Here is a 19,123-nt window from a genome sequence, read left to right on the forward strand (position 1 = left end):
TTAGAGGACCTGAGTTCAAAACCTGCCTATGATGCTGACTATATGTGTGACCTTGAACAAGTTGCCTGACCACCTGAGGCCTCAAGTTCCTTACTGGTAAAAAATAAAACTAAAAAAGGAAGGGATTGGACTAGATGGCCTATGATGTCCCTTCTAGCTCTGGATCTAAGGTCCCCTGACTTAAAAGTCCTTTTTTTCCACTGTACCAAGCTACCTTCTCTCCCATCTCCAGAAACTGTGACCAATGACAGCATCTCCTGTAGCAAAGGTTCTTGTCCTTTTTTTTGTCAAAGATTCCACTGGCAGTCTGGGAAGCCTATGGACCCCTTCTAAGAATAATACTTTTAAACTCATAAAATAAAATACATAGGATTATCAAAGAAACAAATCTATGGAACTACAGTTATCAGAATATGTATATAGATATATAAAGCAGTTATTAAATACATACCCATATGTTTATATATACACACACACATACATATATGCATATATGTAAAGATCCTCTGCCTCCATTCTCTTGTGGCCCAGGAAACTCTGCACTCTCTGAAATGCCTCAGTATTCAGGCTTGATAGAAAAGGGAATGAACAAAGGAACCCAAAGCTGAAGTACCGGACAGAGGATGTCAGGGCTCCCTGGGGGAACCGATCTGCCCAATTACAAATGGAGGGCAGGATGATCAGGACACAGGGAGCTCATTCCCAACAACAAGGGGGCAAATTAGCAATAAGAACAAGTGGTTCTGATACTGCCAAGTCACCCAAGTCTTTGGGAATATGGCATTTTGTCTTCTCTAACAAGGTCAGCTCTGGGAAGGGCCCCAGCAGGTTCACATTAAAGCCGCTTAGCAGCAATTCCCTCACTCCATCTGGGACCGAGAGCTGCTTGGAACAGGTCCGAGTTGCTCTTGTCGTCACCGAGGAGAAAGCAATTTAGTCCCTGTTGTTTTGTTGTTCATCCTTCAAGTAATTTACTACAGCTGTGATTGAATGGACCGCCTCGACCTTGAGCTCACCCGGGCATACACGGGAGGCAGGCAGGATGGCAGGCAGCTTAATGGACCAGCCATCACTAACACTTCAGTAGGGGGAGAAATAGGCTAAGCCAGCTGTTTTGCACAATAAGGCTGTAGTTTATTCTTTACAATAAAACTGTAATGAAAGTTAAATTAACAGTGTAAAATATGTAATGGTGTGTACCATAAAGGCTGCTGACTAAATGCTGGGGTAGGGTGGAGTTTTAAAAATTTGTTAGGGCTTTTTTTTTCCCTCCTGAGGATTTGATAATTTGTTTGCAATCATATAAAGCAATGCTGTTATGAATTTAGTAAGGACCCTGATGGCAGGGATGTTACAAGTGAATTGTGCTGCATTTGCAAATGATTAAAATCAAGATCAGCATTTTTCACATTTTTCACTGCCCTGTTTCGATGATGCTGTCAACGTGGCTTTTTTTTTTCTTTTTCAAAAAATGAAATAAAATAAAATGTCTGCAGTGAAGGGGAGACAGTGACTTTCAGAAACAGTTCAGCAGGCATTTTCTAGGGACGGATAATGAAGTTCCTAATTGCTTCCATGCCAAGGCTAGGGAGAGTGGCTCCCATTTAGTACCTCTGCTTTATAGGGTCTCCTCCCTGGAGCCATAAACTTTTAACGGTATTTATAATTGACTAGCATCTTTAAACAAATGCAGACCACAGCAGAAACTTTAATAGATGCACCAGGTTTTGTTGAACGGCTGAATTTAGTTAGCATGCTATTAGCTGGTGATTTTGGAGGGGGTGGGGAAGGAAAAGAGTTTCCTTTTTTTATGGTGTCACTCCCCCACTGTGGTGAGATTAGGTTGTGTCAGCATTTGATGCAAATTCCTTTTCTCCCAACTTTACAACCAGCCATAAACTTTTGTGGATACCTTAGGCTGTGGAGTCCTAAGTCAGGCCCTTGCCCCCAGGACTGCTGACCACCACTGCTCATATCCTCTGCTAAGGCTGTCTAGGAAGTCAATCATTCTTTGACAACACTTTTTCTGCTGAGTATTGTAGAGTCAGGGATCTAGAGAAGAAAGGGATTCATGGGCCCTCTACTCCAGCTCCCTCATCTTACAGTTAAGGAAGAACTAAGGCCCACAGAGTCTAAGTTACTTGCCCAAGATCATACAGGTACTAAGCATCAAAGGAAGGATTTGAACCTCTCTGGTTCTCTGGTTCAATGCACTCTTTTTTTTTTTTTTTGCTTTTTTTTTATGGAGAGGGGGAGGTAGAGCAATTGGAGTTAAGTGACTTGCCCAAGGTCACATGGCCAGTTTTTGTGTCAAGTGTCTGAGGCCAGATTTGAACTCAGGTCCTCCTGACTCCAGAGGTGGTGCTCTATTCATTGTGCCACCTAGCCACCCCCAATGCACTCTTTCCATTGTATCATGCCTCCTCCTGATGGCAGCAAAGTTGTCATTCATCATATAAGATTACAGATCTTCTCATCCAATGGCATAACTAATCCTTTCCCCTCAGGTGCCCAAGATTATGGGGTTTGACAAGTGGTCCTGTGCACAGGCCATTACTGTCTGGTGGTGATGAATCCATAGCATAACCAATACTCAGATTAGGCTACTCCAAACTGTAGATGACAGCAATATGTAAACATAGATTTACATAATGAACCATAAAGGCATAATGGACTCAGTAGTATGTACTACACATCTTTTAATTGAACAATTTACCTGATAGCTCTGAAGATTCCAACATTCTGATCTTTGAGGAAAACAATATTATGCATGATTGGAAATCTGAGTCTAAATGCAGTTTACAATATCAGTCATTTCTTTTCATGATTTGGGAAGGAGCAAAGAATTTCATTAAGGACACAAGTGAAAGCATTTTAGATCCAATCAAATGGTTTCATCCCAAAGTGATAGTTCATTTATTTTGTACTTTAGTTACAATCACAGATGAACCCATTTTTTTCCCAAGACAAGGACCCTTTTCTGTCTTGAGCCCTGGTACCAGACCCAGTTGTACTATGTGGCCCAGGCATGTGTTCTGTCATCAGATCAAGACCATTGGGGCTTAGTGAGAACATGGAGCAGCCAGTCTGTCTAATCATTGGGGTTCCTGGGGGTCCAGGAGTGGATTTGCATATTCACTAAATGAGAGTGATCTGTTACAAAGTAACTGTGGTAGACTTGGGCAGATAGGGGTAGGGAGGATAGAGGTAGTGTGGAGCCATAGCTGGGATACTATGGGGTAGCTTAGAGGGTCCAGGATGGGGACTTTCAAGAAGAAGCCTCATTCTAGGAATCTTATCTTAAGTCTGAAAGGAATGCTCCAGAAAGTGTCAGTCAAGAACAGATACCAAGGAAATTCAGCCATGAAGAAGGCTGTTGCAGTAGGAATTGGAGAGCTAGGTCAGCATGTCTAGGTTTAAGGGAATCTAGCGAACAGGGAAATGTCCATTGACAAAGAAGTCACCACTAGATCTCACTTGGTAGCTCAATCCGCTTTTGGACAACTCTGAGTATTAGGAAATTCTTCCCTATACTGAGCTGAAGTACATGTTTATACCCCTTACAACTCCTGCCCACTGGTCCTAATTCTTACCTCTGGGCAAAGCAGAATTATTCTTCTATATAACAAGCCTTCAGATTGTGTCATCACAGGCTGAAAGTTGGAAGGGACCTCAAAGGTCATGTATTCTAACCTTATTTTGCAGATGAGGAAATGGAGATCCAGGGAGTGACATGACTTATCTAAACATGACATGTTTATGAGCATTTGTGCTCAGATCCTTTGATTTCAAAACCAGGGTTCTTTTTACTCTTCATGGGATTTTCATTTTAAAACATGTTAACCACCAAAGAGAAAATCCCATTTGAAGAAGCATTGGCCCCACTATGCAGCTGTCTTCCCCTCAGGCAGAATCAAGCTAATTGCATCACACTGAACTCTAGATAAGGCCCTTGGGGCATTTTCACATTTCTGTCCTTAGAGTTTACTTCTATGTAGCTGGGAAGACATCTTTCAAAAAAAAATTATCTACTGGTTTAATTCTTTTAAGCTATAGAAGTGAGAGGCTAATAAAGAACAGAAAGAAGATGAGATATTTTAACTATCTGTCTCATGGTATTATATTGATGGTTAAATGAGATAATGGATATTAAAATGCTTTGTGACCATAAAGACATTAGCTGCTATTTTTAATGTTCTGATTATCATTATTATTATATTTGTGAAGGAGACAAGACTGTGATCACTGGCCCCATTAGACAGATGAGAAAACTGAGGTCTAGAGAGGAGGAGTTAAAATAGAAAATATTTTTCCTGAGTGGAGAATAAGGGCCTCTCTTCCCTTCTTCATCGAGTTATCTACTTAAGGATCTTTTCCAATAAATAGTCTATAACTAGGGCCATTTTGCCTGAGAATGTAGAGTATTCTAGGGAGAGAAAGAGAGGTTGAGTCACAGTCCCCATTTAATCTGGACCAGGAACTCAGCTAGTATGTACAGAAAATATCTCTGGTTAGAACCAGCTCAGCAGGGAGATTATGCTCCAACCACCTCCAAAGTCATTTGTCCTCTCCCTGATTCTCTCCTAGTGAAGATCAGTAGCTGATGTTCTCCCTCAGGAGGACTGGAAGGGAAGCTCACGTTTCCTGACAATGACACTTTAGGGAACACTTGTGAATCCTCCTTAGGGAGGCTGTTCTACATGTGAGGGTTATGTGGGTTGTAATCTTTGGGGGGTTGCAAAATATGGAAAATTGGTGGGGGACGGTTTGGAGGGCACCGGCCAGCTGAGAGAAGACAATGTATTTTAAGAGACAATGTTATGTTGAAAATTCTGGGCTGTGGGGAGCACAGGTGGAGAGTATCACATTCTAAGTCTGACAAGGAGCATGCATCCAGGGACAGGAGCCAAAAAACCAAGACCAGAGAAATGCAGGTGTGGGGGAGGCAATCTTGGCAGGTGTCAGGAGGCCAGGTCCCAGTGCATCTGATCAGAAGCAATATGGACACCAGCAAATCAGGAAGCCAAAATGAGAGGGCAAATGCAAGGAGGAAGCCCAACACAGGGAGGAGTTCAAGAAGCAGGCTGATTGTGTCAGTGGCCAGATAGCATGCTCAGGGTTTCATAATCCACAAGTTGCTCTTACGTGCAATGTTCTTACATCCAAAGTCACATAATAAGGTGGCAGGACTCCTGACTCTCAGTATAGTGCTCTTTCATGTAATTTAATGTGGGGCAATACAAACATCACTGCATTTGCAGTCAGAACACCAGGGTTCAAATCCCTGATGTTCAGTACTGTCAACATGGCCTTGGTCAAATTATTTTATCCTTTTAGGCCTTTGTTTCCTCATCTGCAAAATTAAGGAGTTGTACTGAAGAATCTCCAAGGTCTAGATTCTATAGTCCTATGGACCTCAGCTTTCTTACCTGTAAAATGGGAAGAAGAATGCCTACCCCATCCCCATATATCCTGAGTATGTAATAAATAACTAGGCATACTGTGTATGCTAAAAGTGCTCAGTTATATGGAGCTAAGAGTGATAGTGAACCTGTGAGTTGCTGATAAAGCAAGCTCATACCTTGGATATTGGACATTGAATCCTGGGCCTTGGGCAGATAGACTCTGCAACCATATCTGGCACACAGCTACCTCATCTTCTCTTGCAGAAATTAGACGTAGCACTCTATTCTTCCACCTATACTCTCTGTGTTTGGGCTTATCAAACCTTCACTATACTTTTTTTTGGTTTAACTTCCCCAGAATGGTCTTGAGCAGGGTTCCTGTCCTGCTATCTCTCTTTGGTGCTCTTTACCACTCACACTGAAAATAAGACTAACCTTACTCTCTATAACCCCCTACACACATGCACACACACACACACACACACACACACACACACACACACACCCCTCACCATCACTATCCACATCATCCAATCCATGAAGCAACAGTCTTCATTGGACACAAACTGCATGTCCCAGGATGTTCCAGATACCAAAGCACGTACAGGGGATTTAAGGCATAGTCTTCACCTTCAAGGAGTGTACAATATAGTTGGGAAGGTGAAAACCACAGATAGGAAAGAGGGAGCAATGAAAGGCTAACCTGTATGTCAGTGTAAGTTCAGGAAAGAGACATCAGCTTAGACTAGAGAATCAAAGAGGGCTTCATGGAGGAAGTGAAACTTAAGAGACCATGTGGGCAGTCTCCCCCACATATTATTTTACCATAAGGGATATTCGATAGTCATACTCTGACTTTGTGTCATCATCATAGTAATAGTTACAGTATCTGAGCCCCAGAGGGGTTTGTAAGATCATAGGACTTAGATCTGGAAGGAGCCTTGGGAGACACTGAGTCCAACGATGTTATTTTACAGGAGAGGAAACTGAGGTACATCAAGGTTATATAACTTGTTTTTATTTATTGTTTAGCTATTGGTTATTTATTATATTAAATAACTCGGGTAAGTTTACACAGATATTAAGCATCAACATCAGTCAGCTATTGTTACTACCTTGAGGGTAGATTCTCAGGTTTCACAGATTTGTTACTGCAAAGACATAGACTTATTTTTCTTTTTCTTTTTCCTTTTCTTTTTCCTTGAGACTAGGTCTTCCTAGCTCCCAATACAGCAGCCACTCACAGACCAATCCCAATGCTTGTCGGTCCAGAAACCTTCATCTGTGTGGTTCACCTCTCCTTAGGCAGCCTAGTGGCCCTCCGCTAGGGGGTAAAGATCACCATATTAGTGCCTGACTTGTCTGATCAGGACACCTGAACAACTTTTGTCCTACTTCATCTCAGAGTTCAAGTAATCCATCACCTTAGGTGTCCCCAGTAGCAGGAAGTACAGGCAGGTGCTACCATGCCCAGCAAAATCATGGGCTTTTAAGCTAGGGGTGACCTTAAAGACTGTAGAGTTTTAGATTTAGAGATAGGAGCTTAGGGTCATCTAGTCCTTTTACAATTGAAGAAACCAAGGCCCAGAGAATTTCAGGGACTTGACCAGGGTCACACAGGTAGTAAATAGCACAATTAAGTTTTGAACCCAGGTCCTATCATTCCTAATCCATCTCTCTTGATACTACATTATGCTGTCATTCAGAGAAATTGATGAAGGGGAGGATCATTTTCCTGGTGTTTGCAAATCTCAAGTCTGTGTGCCTTTTACCTAATGTTAACTTTCTAAGGTTTATCAGCCTATTTTTCAAATTATACTGTCATTTCAAATACCATCTAAACTTTTGGGCTTCTAAATCAGAGACACAGAGGAGGCTGACCAGCAGCCACTGAATAAAAGTCTCCAGATGTCAGGAACCTTAAGCTCTTCCCAGGGCTTTTTACAAAGCACCTCTGGAGGCATCTCAGTGGATAGAGCACTGGGCCAGGAGTCAGGGAAACCTGAGTTCAAATCCACTGGGACATGCAAGTCACTTAACCTCTGTTTGCCTTAATCCACTGGAAAAGGAAATTTTCTTTTCCAAGAAAACCCCATATGGAACCATGAAGAGTCAGACACAACTGAACATCTGAACAACAACAAATTTGTGTGTTACCTATGAGATATTTGAATATTATTTCTCAAGGGTGCCCCTTGTATGCTATCTATTTTTTAAATCTGTATTTACGCTTTTCTGTAAAGTGTGTGCTTTAGCACAAGAAATAGAATCTGAACACACACACACACACACACACACACACACACACACACACACCCTAGACTATTCCATTCTAACACTAGCTTTGATGTGATGTGTCGAGTTGATATTAACTAGAATGGTCCTGCATTTTCTGACGCTTGACGCTCTATAAGGAGAACATTTGTTCCGTGCTATTTAACCTTGGTTCCCTCACACATTTCTTTCCCTGGAGCACTGGGATTACCTTGGCAGGAGAGGTTCCACCTTGTAGTACACAGCAGCTTTGTGGATCCCACTGATCCCATTGTCCTGCCTCTGATTTCACTTTTTATCTTCCAAGCTCTTCTATTTCTAATCAGAGTCCATTGTTCCAGGAGATGGCTGCCAAAGTCACGTCCCATCCCAACTTTCCACCTATCAAGGACAGGACTTCTAGTCTCAGTGTTTTGAATACAGCTGTTCAGGGCTTTGAAGGTACTGGGGCCATCTACCACCAATAACAGATGGGCAACCGGTAGCAACTGGACTTTATTAGCAACTCTCCTGAGAACTGGAAAGATCTGTGGTATGGACAATAGTACATGACTCCCTGAGTGTCTGGGAGTCAAATCCAAGCTAAAGGTTAGTGAGTAGATTAGGAGTGTCCTGGAAAAGCAACAGCAAAAATAATAGCTAACATTTATTTAAAAAATAAAAAAGTTATATATTCTTTCACCTCATCCTCATAATACCCTATAATGTAGGGGCTCTTATTATTTCAACTGAGGTTGAAAGAGATTAAGTGACTTGCCCAGAGTCACACAGCTAGCAAGTGTCTGAGACAGAATTTTAACTCTGGTCTTTTTGATCCCAAGTCTAGGATTATATCCATTTTGGCCAGTTTTTGGCTCAGTTGCTACCTTCAGGAAGGGACATTTGCAGGTCCCCATGCCCTCCAGAATGTATGTATTTGGTGTAAAGGTCCTAGAAGTTTTATAAAGGACAGGATGCAAAAAAATGAAAGGATCCTGCCAGCTGCTCCCCTTAGAGAGTGGTTGTACACTATTCAAACAAATGGTGAGCAGGGATAGGGATAGGAGGCCATACCAAGGAGGGGAGGGACAATGTTCATAGGATGATAGATTTAGTGCTGAAGGGGTTCTTGAAAGGTGTCAAGTCCAAGCCTCTCATTTTTTTAGATTAGGAAGTTGAGGCCTAGAGCATTTAAGTGACCTACTCAGGGTCACACAGCTAGTGACTTTCTGATGTGGGATTTGAATTCAGATATTCCTGATTGCAAGTGCAGTTCCTGATCAGTACTTTTCATTTGGAGTCTTTGGTTTCTGCCAGGCATAATCTCTTAAGACTCAAGCACCTTCCATATGACCTTGGGCAAGTTACTTAACCCCAATTGCCCTCCAAAAAGCAAAAAAAAAAAAGTAGGGGGTGGCTAGGTGGTGCAGTGAATAGAGCACAGGCTCTGGAGTCTGGAGGACCTGAGTTCAAATCTGGCCTCAGACACTTGACACACTTACTAGCTGTGTGACTTTGAGCAAGTCACTTAACCCTAATTGCCCTCCAAAAAAAAAAAAAGACAGGCACCTTAAGATTTCTGCTGCTGAGATTTGGTGGTACACTCAATAGGGGGCCAAACCGAAAGTCAAGAGAACCCAGATTCAAATTCCACCAGATTCCACATCTGACATTTATTAGTTTTATTTCTCCTTTACCTTCCTTGTGCCTTAGTTTCTCCATCTACAACAAAGGGGAAGGTAAATTCAATAGTCTCCATGGTCCCTTCCATCTCTGAATCTATGATGCTGTGATATTTATCCTAGGTGATAAGAATCCTGTTTTAGAGACAGAAGTGGCTAATTCCGAAGTACATTGCTATGCCCACTCATATTCATTCCTCATTTGTCTTATTGAAAAATCAAGTTGTTTTTTTTTCTCCTTAACAGTAGGAGTTATCTCCCATCTTATCTGCTCCCTTTTCTTCTAATTTTTAATCGATTTTTTCCTTTTTGGGGGACATAGGTGTCCTGTTCCAGGTTGTGTTGGACTTGGACATATCAGTGGCAAGTATGCCTCCCACCGCAGCGCATCTGGGTGTCCACTGGCAGCCCGGAGGCAGAAGGAAGGATCACTTAATGGCTCATCATTTTCCTGGAAATCACTGAAGAATGAGGGGCCCACCTGTCCCACTCCTGGCTGTGATGGCTCAGGTCATGCCAATGGGAGCTTCCTCACACACAGAAGGTAATACTCAACCACAATCAGAACACACCTTGTTGGTGACCATTGAATCTATCAGGGAGGAAGGTTTCATCATCTGGGGGGAGGGGGAAAGGGGGAGCATCTAATCCAGGGCTTAACACCAGCTGATCTATCTGTCTACATGGGCAGCTACTCATAATGACATAAAAAGAGCTGGAAGAATAGCATGGGGGTCACAGATCTTTTCCTCTTCACTGCAGAAATAAGCATCGGTTACTCAAGGGTAGAACTCCTTCCTTATTCCACAACTGATGACAATTTGAGAGCAAATAGCCATAACTGGCCTGGAGGAAGTTATAGAAAATTACAATGGGTTTTGCGAGGGAAAGGCATTTTTCTTTACCTGGCATCTGCTAATGGACATAAATCATCCTTGATTTAGAAGTGTACACTTTACTGGATTTTCAAATTCTAATGGAAAATGTTGGATTTGATGAAGGAAGAGGGGGGGAAATAGGCCAATAATCTCCCTCTTTACTCAGAAAACATGATTTTCTCTATAATGCTTAGTCTCACTTTGGGTCACTTTCTAGAGAAGGAGTCCTGAGGACTTGCTGTTTTCCAATATTTCCCAAGTATATGTGCTAAGATGCCTTCCTTCCTCAATGCCCGGACTCTATTAGCACACAACTCTTTAGCAGAGCTCTCAAACATTAGGGCAAAGAGAACAAAGGCAAGGGAATTCCTGAAAAACTTTCAAGTTCACTTTTCCACATCTTCAAATGTGCCTTTCTGTGACCAGTTTAAGTTATAGAAGAAATTAGGAGAATATCAAATGATGTAAAAAGGAATTCTGGGTCTGACTTCAATGACTACTTTTTTTCCTCTATCTGAAAAATGGGCATATTCATATTTGTTACTGCAACCTGCTCAGCTCAGAGATTTCATGACATGCCATGATTTATTGTTGGTAATGACACTCAGTTTTTCTAGAAGGAAACTCTTCTATATAAGAACTAAACTGTTGACAGAAACTCACATGGGACCTTTTAATTAATAAGATACAGTGATTCTTAGAAACCTATCTCTAAATTAGTTTTTCCTTACTACAAAACTCTTTGGGGTGGTTTTTAAATTGAAATATTATATACCTATTAACTATATTCCCCATGTCACCAACTACTAGAAACAGACTTGGCTATTCTTTAATTCCCTTATTCCTTTATTAGTTATCTATTAACATGATATCTAATATCTAGTAATTATCTAGCAATCTGATACTTAATTTCCTTAAATGATGTAAAATTAAAGTCTTTGTGATAAATAAAGATCAATAATTATAGTTTAGGAGAAAAGTTTTGAAGCCTCTTTACTTTCATGAAAAGTGGCACATTCAGTGCCAGCATAGAAAATGTATTTCCTAGGCTCTCTAAGTCCCCTTGTGCTCACATGGATTGGTAACTACTCTATGACTGTTTCTCACTGTTAATACCATCTCACTGGCAAGCATGCATTTTCATTCAAAAGCACCACTTAAATAAGCCCCTCCCCAGCTTGATTCAATGTCATTTTTATTTTTTTTTAAAGCTTTTACTGAAGCAGGAAGAGGTAGCCTCCTACATTTCTGCAGGGGATAGCCCTGTCTTCCCTTACTCGATTCCCTATTGAAGCAGGGATGTTCAAAGACCAAAACTCAGGATTTCCCAGAGGACTGAACATTCTCCCAGGAGAATACAGTTATCCCTTCCACATTGTGACTTCCCCCATTGCGGTTTCAATATATCACAAATCAGCATAAGAAATTAAATAGGGATTTGGGGAGAATTTTGTGGAAGCCACAGATGACACACGAAGACCAAATGACCAAATACTTAACCCAAATTTTACAATAAGGTACTGTAAACATCCCCATAAAAGAAAAAGAAAAAAATCAGATTCCTTCTCTAGTATGGAGAGCCAAAAAATCTTATATGCATTTTACAGATGATGGGACTACTGTACCCCTAACTCCCAGGATGTGGAAGGGATAACTGTAATTTGAGATGAGGGGACTAGTCCAGATTCTGAGTCAAATAATGTGCAGGCACCTAGTGTGGTCTCCATGGGATCAAGCTCAGTGTCTGAGGACATTTTTCACTGGACCAGGGATTAGACTCCCAGGGCAATTCCCCAGGGACTGGGATTAGGCCCTTAGGGCAAACTCATTGGAGGCAGGTTCCAGTTCTTGTAACACTGGAGTCTGGCTCCAATTCTCAGAGCATTTTCACTGGAGTAGAGCTCTCAGGATGTTCTCCCTAGGATCAGTAAGGCTCTCAGGGCAGTATCACTGGGATGAGAGATCCATAGTGTTGGAAGGAAGCACAGAGGTCAATTCTAACCTTAGCAGGAATCTTTCCTATAATTTCCCTGACAAGGAATCATCTAGCCTCTGCTAAAATATAGAACATCATGATCTAGAAAGTCCCAGAGCTCCAGGAAGAAAAAAGCAGAATAGAGAAAGCTAAGTCTTACAGAATAAAGTGAAATTTTGAATCCTCGTCCCTTTCAATTCATGAAAATTGGGACATTTGCCTGTCCCCAGGTCTATAACACATGTCCCATTTTCCATAGTGTCTCAGAGATCCTCAGTTTCTAAGTTAATGCTTAGAACTCATATCCAAAAATCCTTTCACTACCCTAGGATATAGTTCATCCACCTAGACCTTTTAACTTGAACTAATTAAAGGCAGTCAGTGCTCTCTGGGCTTGAATTTCAATTCCCTGTTAACCACTGTTGTTCTCTCCTTCTAAGAATGAAGATTTTCCTTCTCGGTAGATGAAACAGAAACAAACATTTCTCATTATCTTCCTATTTACCTCAAGAAGCATTTCTGTCCCTTCCTTGATCTTCCTTCTGATCCCAATATTTCTTTTTTTAAAAAAGGCCCTCGTGTTGTCCTTAGTATTTATCACCATCCTTGGCTTATGACGACAGAGACTCTTTTAGCTGGAAGGAGCCTGAAAGCCCATCTAGCAGAGGTGTCCAACACTAGGCATGCAGCGGCAGCCACAGCCGCAGTACTGCCAAGTGTGCCCCAAACCAGATTAAAATGTAATTGGGAAATATTTAACAAAACAAATAAAAATACAATAGAACATAGAAGATGTGAATATGTGACTCTAAGTCAACATGTCAGGGATCCTTATGTACTGTTAGTTTCTATTTGAACTTGACACTACCAATCTAGTACAACTAATACATCAATAGAAATTCACTACAACATTTTCAGCTAGAGGTCATCCAGTCTTGGTGAACTCACTACCTCTAAAGCAGGAGTCTTAACATTTTTGGTGTCACTAGCCTCTTTGGGAATCTTGGGAAAGCCTGTGGATCCTCTTTCAGAATAATATTTTTAAATGTATAAAATAAAATATATAGGATTGCGAAGGAAACCAATTCTACTGAAATACTATTATGGAAAGATTGGAAGAATAAGCTCATGGAGCCCAGGTTATGAAGCCCTTCCTAATGGAAACCTATTCCACTTTGGGATAATTTGTAGAAAGCATTTCTTCACTTTAAGCTGAAATCTATCCCTTTGTAACTTTTAGCCTCTGTTCCTAGTTCTGCCCCATGTAGCCCCAGCAGAATGAATCAAATCCTTCTTTCCCATGTGAGCCCTTCAAATTCTGTAAGACACTTATGTCCTCTAATTCTTTTATTTGGGCTAAATGCCTCTAGTTCCTTCAACATAACTGTCAGTGGCTTAGTCTTCTGCTCACCCCCATCTGGACATGTTCCAGTTTGTTAAAATCCTTCCTAAAATGTGATGCCTAGAACTAAACACAATATTCCATATTGGCACTAACCCAAACAAGGGTTTTTACTCTTCCTTATCTCAACACCTAACATCACAATAAGATTTCTTTGGGGGTTTTTGTGACTATTTCACACTGTTTATTCATACTGAGATTTTAGCCTCATCAAACACCAGATTATTTTTTGACATGAACTGTTGTCTAGCACTGTCTCCCCTAACCTCCACTTATTACTTATACTTATAAAAATAATCTATTAATTTATTAGATAGAGCACTGTGCCTAAAGTCAAGAAGACCTGAATTCAAATTCAGCCTCAGACCCTTGCTAGCTGTGTGACCTTAGGCAAGTTACTTAACTTCTATCTGCCTCAGTTTCCTCAACTGTAAAATGGGATTAACAATTGCATCTACCATCTCAGACCAAAGCACCCTGTTCAGTTATTCTTACATATCCCCCATAACCAGGACTCTCCTTTTCACACTGCTCTGGGCAGACTGAGATACAGAAATGCTTAGTAACCTGCCCAAAGTTATATAGGTAGTAAGTAACAGAGGTGGGATTTGATTCTTTTTTTAAAGCTATTAAACTTTGAGTTTTGTTTTTTACTCCCACTTCATGAGAGGTAGCTTGTAACAAAGTAAAACTAATTATACAATGACCTCATCTAAACATGACTGCAACATTTCACATCTATACACCCCCACCTCTCTATTTAAAAAAAAAAAAACAAACAAATCTATTTTCTCTTCCTTCCATCTTCTACCACATTGAAAAAGAACAAAACAAATTTCTTGTAACAAATATGTATAACCAATCAAAACAAATACCCCCAATAGCTATATATATATATATATGTCTGTATGTCGTTGCATATATATATATATGAATACACATATATGTGTACGTATGTAGGTATGGGTCTATGTGTCTCATTGCCTTGTCTCTAAATCCAGTGCTTTTCCCCACACTGTAGGGCACTGCCTCTGCTCTTCCAAAGTAGATATATCAAGGTGATCTCAGAGTTGATTACAACACAGTGATACTGTGCCTAGACCAGAAAGGAATCCTTACAACACAACTGACAGTGGTCATTTAGTCCCTACCGGAAGGTCTCTCATAAAGAGAAATCCACTGTGAACCAAGGCAGACTATTCTACTTTGGGATAGTTTTCGTTTTCAGGAAATTTTTCTTGACGCTAAACCGACATTTGCTTTTTAATAATTTCCCCTCCTTGTTCCTAGTTCTCCCCTTTGGAAACAAATAGAACAAATCTAACACATCTCCCATGTGATATCCCTTCAGATATTTGAACACATCTGTCATTTCCCCCCTGATTCTTCTCTTCTCTAGGCTAAACATCCTCAGTTCCTTCATCTACTACTTACATGACATGGTCAAGGTCCTTCACCTTCCTGATCCTTCTCCTCTAGATCCTTCCAGTTTAGTAATGCTCCTCTTAAGCTGTCATGCCAAGAACTCCAGATGTGGTCTGGTCAGGGCACAGTACAAATGGCTCTCACCTTTTTATTCCTGCAAGCAATTCCTCTCTTCTATACAGTTATCTTCCATCTTTTCTATTTTTCTTGTGGATGTTCTGATTTACGTCTAGCAACAATTTAACAGTAATTTACATATAATCTTAAATATAAGCTCTTTGAGGGTGGGGACTGTTTTTTCTTTTTCATTATATTTCTAGCACTTAGCAAAAGTGACTGGCACATAGTGAGCACTTAATAAATGTTTGTTGGTTGATTACCAAGCAGCCCAAGATTGCATAAGTTTTTTTTTTCACCTGCCTCTTCACTCTGATGACTAATATTGAGCTTGCAGTCCACTTAAACCTTCAGATCTTTTTCAGAACAACTGCTGTCTATCCTTGCCTCCCCATCTTATATTTGTGGACTTGATTTCATGTATGCAAGTACAAGACTTTACTTTTATGCTTACTGAGTTCCATTTTACTGGATTTGGTCCAATGCTCTAATCTTTCAAAATCCTTTTGGATCTTGACTCCTTTGTCTATTGTGTTAGCTGTCCATCCTGGCTTTGCAGGCAGTGTCCCTGGCATTGGGCATCAGGCTCTCAAGTATTCACACTGTGACTAGAGGTAAAGCCTTCAGGATATTCCCATTGCAATTAAAATCAGAATCTTAGGGCCATCTCCTTAAGGTGAGTTTAGGTTCTCTGGAAACCATGTGGAATCATGACAGGCAGCCTGGCATAATAGATAGAAGACAAGACTTGGAATTAGAAAGACATGGCTTAGATTCCCACCTCAGACATTTGTTACCTACATGACCTTGGGCAAACAGCTTAACCTCTCTGAACCTCAGTGTCTTCTCTATAAAATGGTGGTAATCATAGTACCTACCTCACAGGATTGTTGTAAGGGCCAAATGAGGTAATATGTAATATAATAATGTAATGAATTAATAATAATAATAATATAATAACACTTTCCAGACTATAAAGCAGTTTATGAATACCTGGTGTTCCACTAGGGTGATGACAATGATGTTCTTATGGCTGCCTCAATGGGATTGGAGTGAAATTCTCTGGGTTCTTTCCATGGGATCAAGATCAAACCTTAAGGATTATCTCGCTGGTTTGGGGGTAGTGTTCTTAGGGCTGTCTCCCTGGAGTTGGGCTCAGGATGATTGAGACATATTCATGATTACAACTTTATGTTAATTTATTCCTAGTTTGTCAGGCTGTCCCAGAGCAACTTTTGCGGGAAAGAAGGGAAAACTCTCAGGGGATGAAATTCTCGGCACAAAGTTCAAGACCAGTGACGGTAAAGATCTTTATGGCATAGCTGTTCTAAAATTTAATTGTTCATTATATACATCAGTGTGTAAGGGTTTAATTGCTAATTAATTTATGGAATTATGAAAGGGGAGAGGCATGCCCAGTTCTGTGGCTTCTTGCAGGGAAAGACCACGATGGCAGCAGGAAGTAAGATTTCAATCATGCTTTAATAAGACACAAAAGGTGTGGGGATGAGGTGGGGCAAATGGCACGGAAAGTACAGAGACAAATGGTACAAAGTGGGGGGGATAGAGGTAGACATCATGGGGACAGAGACAGAGTGATAGAGGAAGGAGGGCAGTGTGGGGATAAGAATGAGGAGGGGAAGAGGCACAAAGTAACTCACATAACCATAGATTAGAGTTGGGATGGACCCAAATGGAGATGGAAGAGTTATTGGGGCTAGGACTTTGGGATCTCATTTTTATAGGGTTTTGATAAAAGACAGACTAACTTTTATCTATGCTACTTTGGGTTCAGTTCATTAACATCCACATCATCTCAAAGTTAACAGCAACATTTGGGATTCTGCTGGTCTTTTTATTGCAAATGTCTGGAACTTATCTGAGATTTAAATATAAGATCAAAAGTCCCTGGCAGCAAGACCTAACTGACTTCCTCTGATTTAGCACAGTCACGAGCTGTGATTTTTAGTTACTATATGATATAATTTGCAAATTATGCCCCTTTGATCTTTTAGACAGTTTCTATACAATATCTAGGTTCCCCTTTGCAATCTTACTGCCTGCTTTTGTTTCTTTATATTAGTTACTTATAAGTTTACTTATTATACTGACTTAAAGAGTAATAAGGTGTTCGGGGGGATTAGAACAAGATACACAGGGCCTAGGGAAAGCCTCAGGCCATGGCTTAGTGTCATATGTATGTATTTGGCAAAGGAGGGCATTTGGTCTCTTTAATAAATAAGTATGAAGAGAGTAAGCATGGCGCAGGGGACATAAAGCCAGGTCCAAGTCAGGAAAATCTGGGTTCAAGTTCCCACCTCTGATACACACTGACTTTGTGACTCTGAGCAGGTCACTTTAGCTCTGGCAACTTTCTAAGATTATGCATTGCAAAGCATGGGTTAAATCTGCTTTTGTAGAAGGCATTTCTTCACCAGGAGTTCCCAATATGACATTGAATCATAGACCTGAACAAAAACCACAAAATTATGCACTCTGTCTAACAAAATTCACTATAAGAAGTGGATGCTTTCCAGGAGATAGAGTTCTCCCAGTGGTTGAGGTAGGTCAATAATAGAAATGACAGAGATCTGATTATTGTTCCATAGCTAAAGGCAGGGGAAGGGGGGAGGTAGAGAGGTTTGGGCTAGACATGTGATTTATTTCATTGGTATAGGGGATGCCCCCTCTTCCAATACAGATCACCATGGTTTTAGAGTTAAAGTCATCAAGTTGCCTTGGATACTGAGAGGTTACATGACTTATCAAGGGTCAGACAGCCAGCATGTATCAGAATCAGGACTTAATCTGAAGCCTGTAAGCTATTAGACCCAACCCTTTTGAGTCCATATCTTACAATGGAGTTCATTTTTCAATATGGGATCCCCAGTTGTGCCCCAACAATTTATTGTGTCAATTATTAGCATTTATCTCAGGGTACTGAAAGCTGTAGAAGCTGACTTTCTTCATTACAAATGTAAAAAGTTCCCCTACTTGGCTGCAAAGGTCCTTCATGGCCAAAGGGAAAAGCTTGCTAAATTTGGAGCCATCTGAAAAATTGTTTTTGTTTCCACCTCATGTAGATTACTGCCAAAAATAAAATTATAAAATGAAAAATGGTCACTGGATTTTCCAGCTATTCCCTAGTGACCAGCAGTGAACATGAATCAGAGAAAACTAACTAGGACCTACAGTCTCCACAAAGGAGTTTCTGCCCCTTCCTTCTGAACTTCACCCAGATTCTTAATCAAAGAATTTCAGAGTTGGAAGTGACCTTACAGGTCATCTAATCCACCCTCTCTTTCAATGCAGGATAATTGTATTAAATGTAACTCTATGAAAGCTTCTGAAAGGCAGGAGTTGTGAACTAAATTAAGGTGTACCTGAGTCAGTTCAGTTCCCAGGGAAACATCCAGACATTTCAGGAAAGCCCACTTGTCAACCCGTTCATTTATCAATTCTGCCTGCTTGGATGTAAGTTCCTTGAAGGTAAAGACTGTGTCTTCATCATGGTGTGCCCAGAGGCAAGCACAGGGCACTGGTCAGAATACTCATTATATATTCTATTTACAGAATTGGGGTGAATTTTAAGCATCAAAGCAAAAAGCAAATGACATGTGTCAAATGAGGGGGTTGAATCTCATGATCTCTATTGAAGTCCCTGTCTAGCTCTGAAAATTTGATGCAATGTGATTTTTTTTTCCTGCAGTGCTTGAGAATGATGAAGAAATCAAACAGCTAAATAAGGAAATCAGTGAGCTAAATGAGTCCAACACAGAGATGGAGGAGGCCATGGTGAAGCTGCAGTCACAGGTAAGGGTTTGGGCCAGCTGCCCTTTCAGCGCTGGAAAGCTCCTCATCCCATCCAGCCCCATCCAAACCCAACAGATTCCAGGAGTTCAGATCAGAGAGGCCTTGAAACTGTAAGTAGGGATGCCCCAATAAGACATGAGGACCCAGTGAGCTATGTGCTATCATTCTGGCAG

The 19,123-nt window shown here is 40.8% G+C and overlaps 1 protein-coding gene across 1 annotated transcript in view; it reads left to right on the top strand.

Moving 5' to 3' along the window:
* Positions 1-19,123, top strand: part of MYT1 (myelin transcription factor 1) — a 197,682-nt gene that overhangs the window by 163,781 nt on the left and 14,778 nt on the right. Inside the window, exons 18-20 of the mRNA XM_069072685.1 lie at positions 9,663-9,884; positions 16,347-16,438; positions 18,847-18,950. Of these exons, the coding sequence (XP_068928786.1) occupies positions 9,663-9,884; positions 16,347-16,438; positions 18,847-18,950 (418 nt within the window). The remainder of the gene's footprint in view (positions 1-9,662; positions 9,885-16,346; positions 16,439-18,846; positions 18,951-19,123) is intronic.

This window comes from Petaurus breviceps, unplaced genomic scaffold (assembly GCF_028583685.1).
Source record: "Petaurus breviceps papuanus isolate PSGF00001 unplaced genomic scaffold, PetGlider_PUasm1.0 90847, whole genome shotgun sequence".
In the NCBI taxonomy this organism is placed as follows: Eukaryota; Metazoa; Chordata; class Mammalia; order Diprotodontia; family Petauridae; genus Petaurus; species Petaurus breviceps.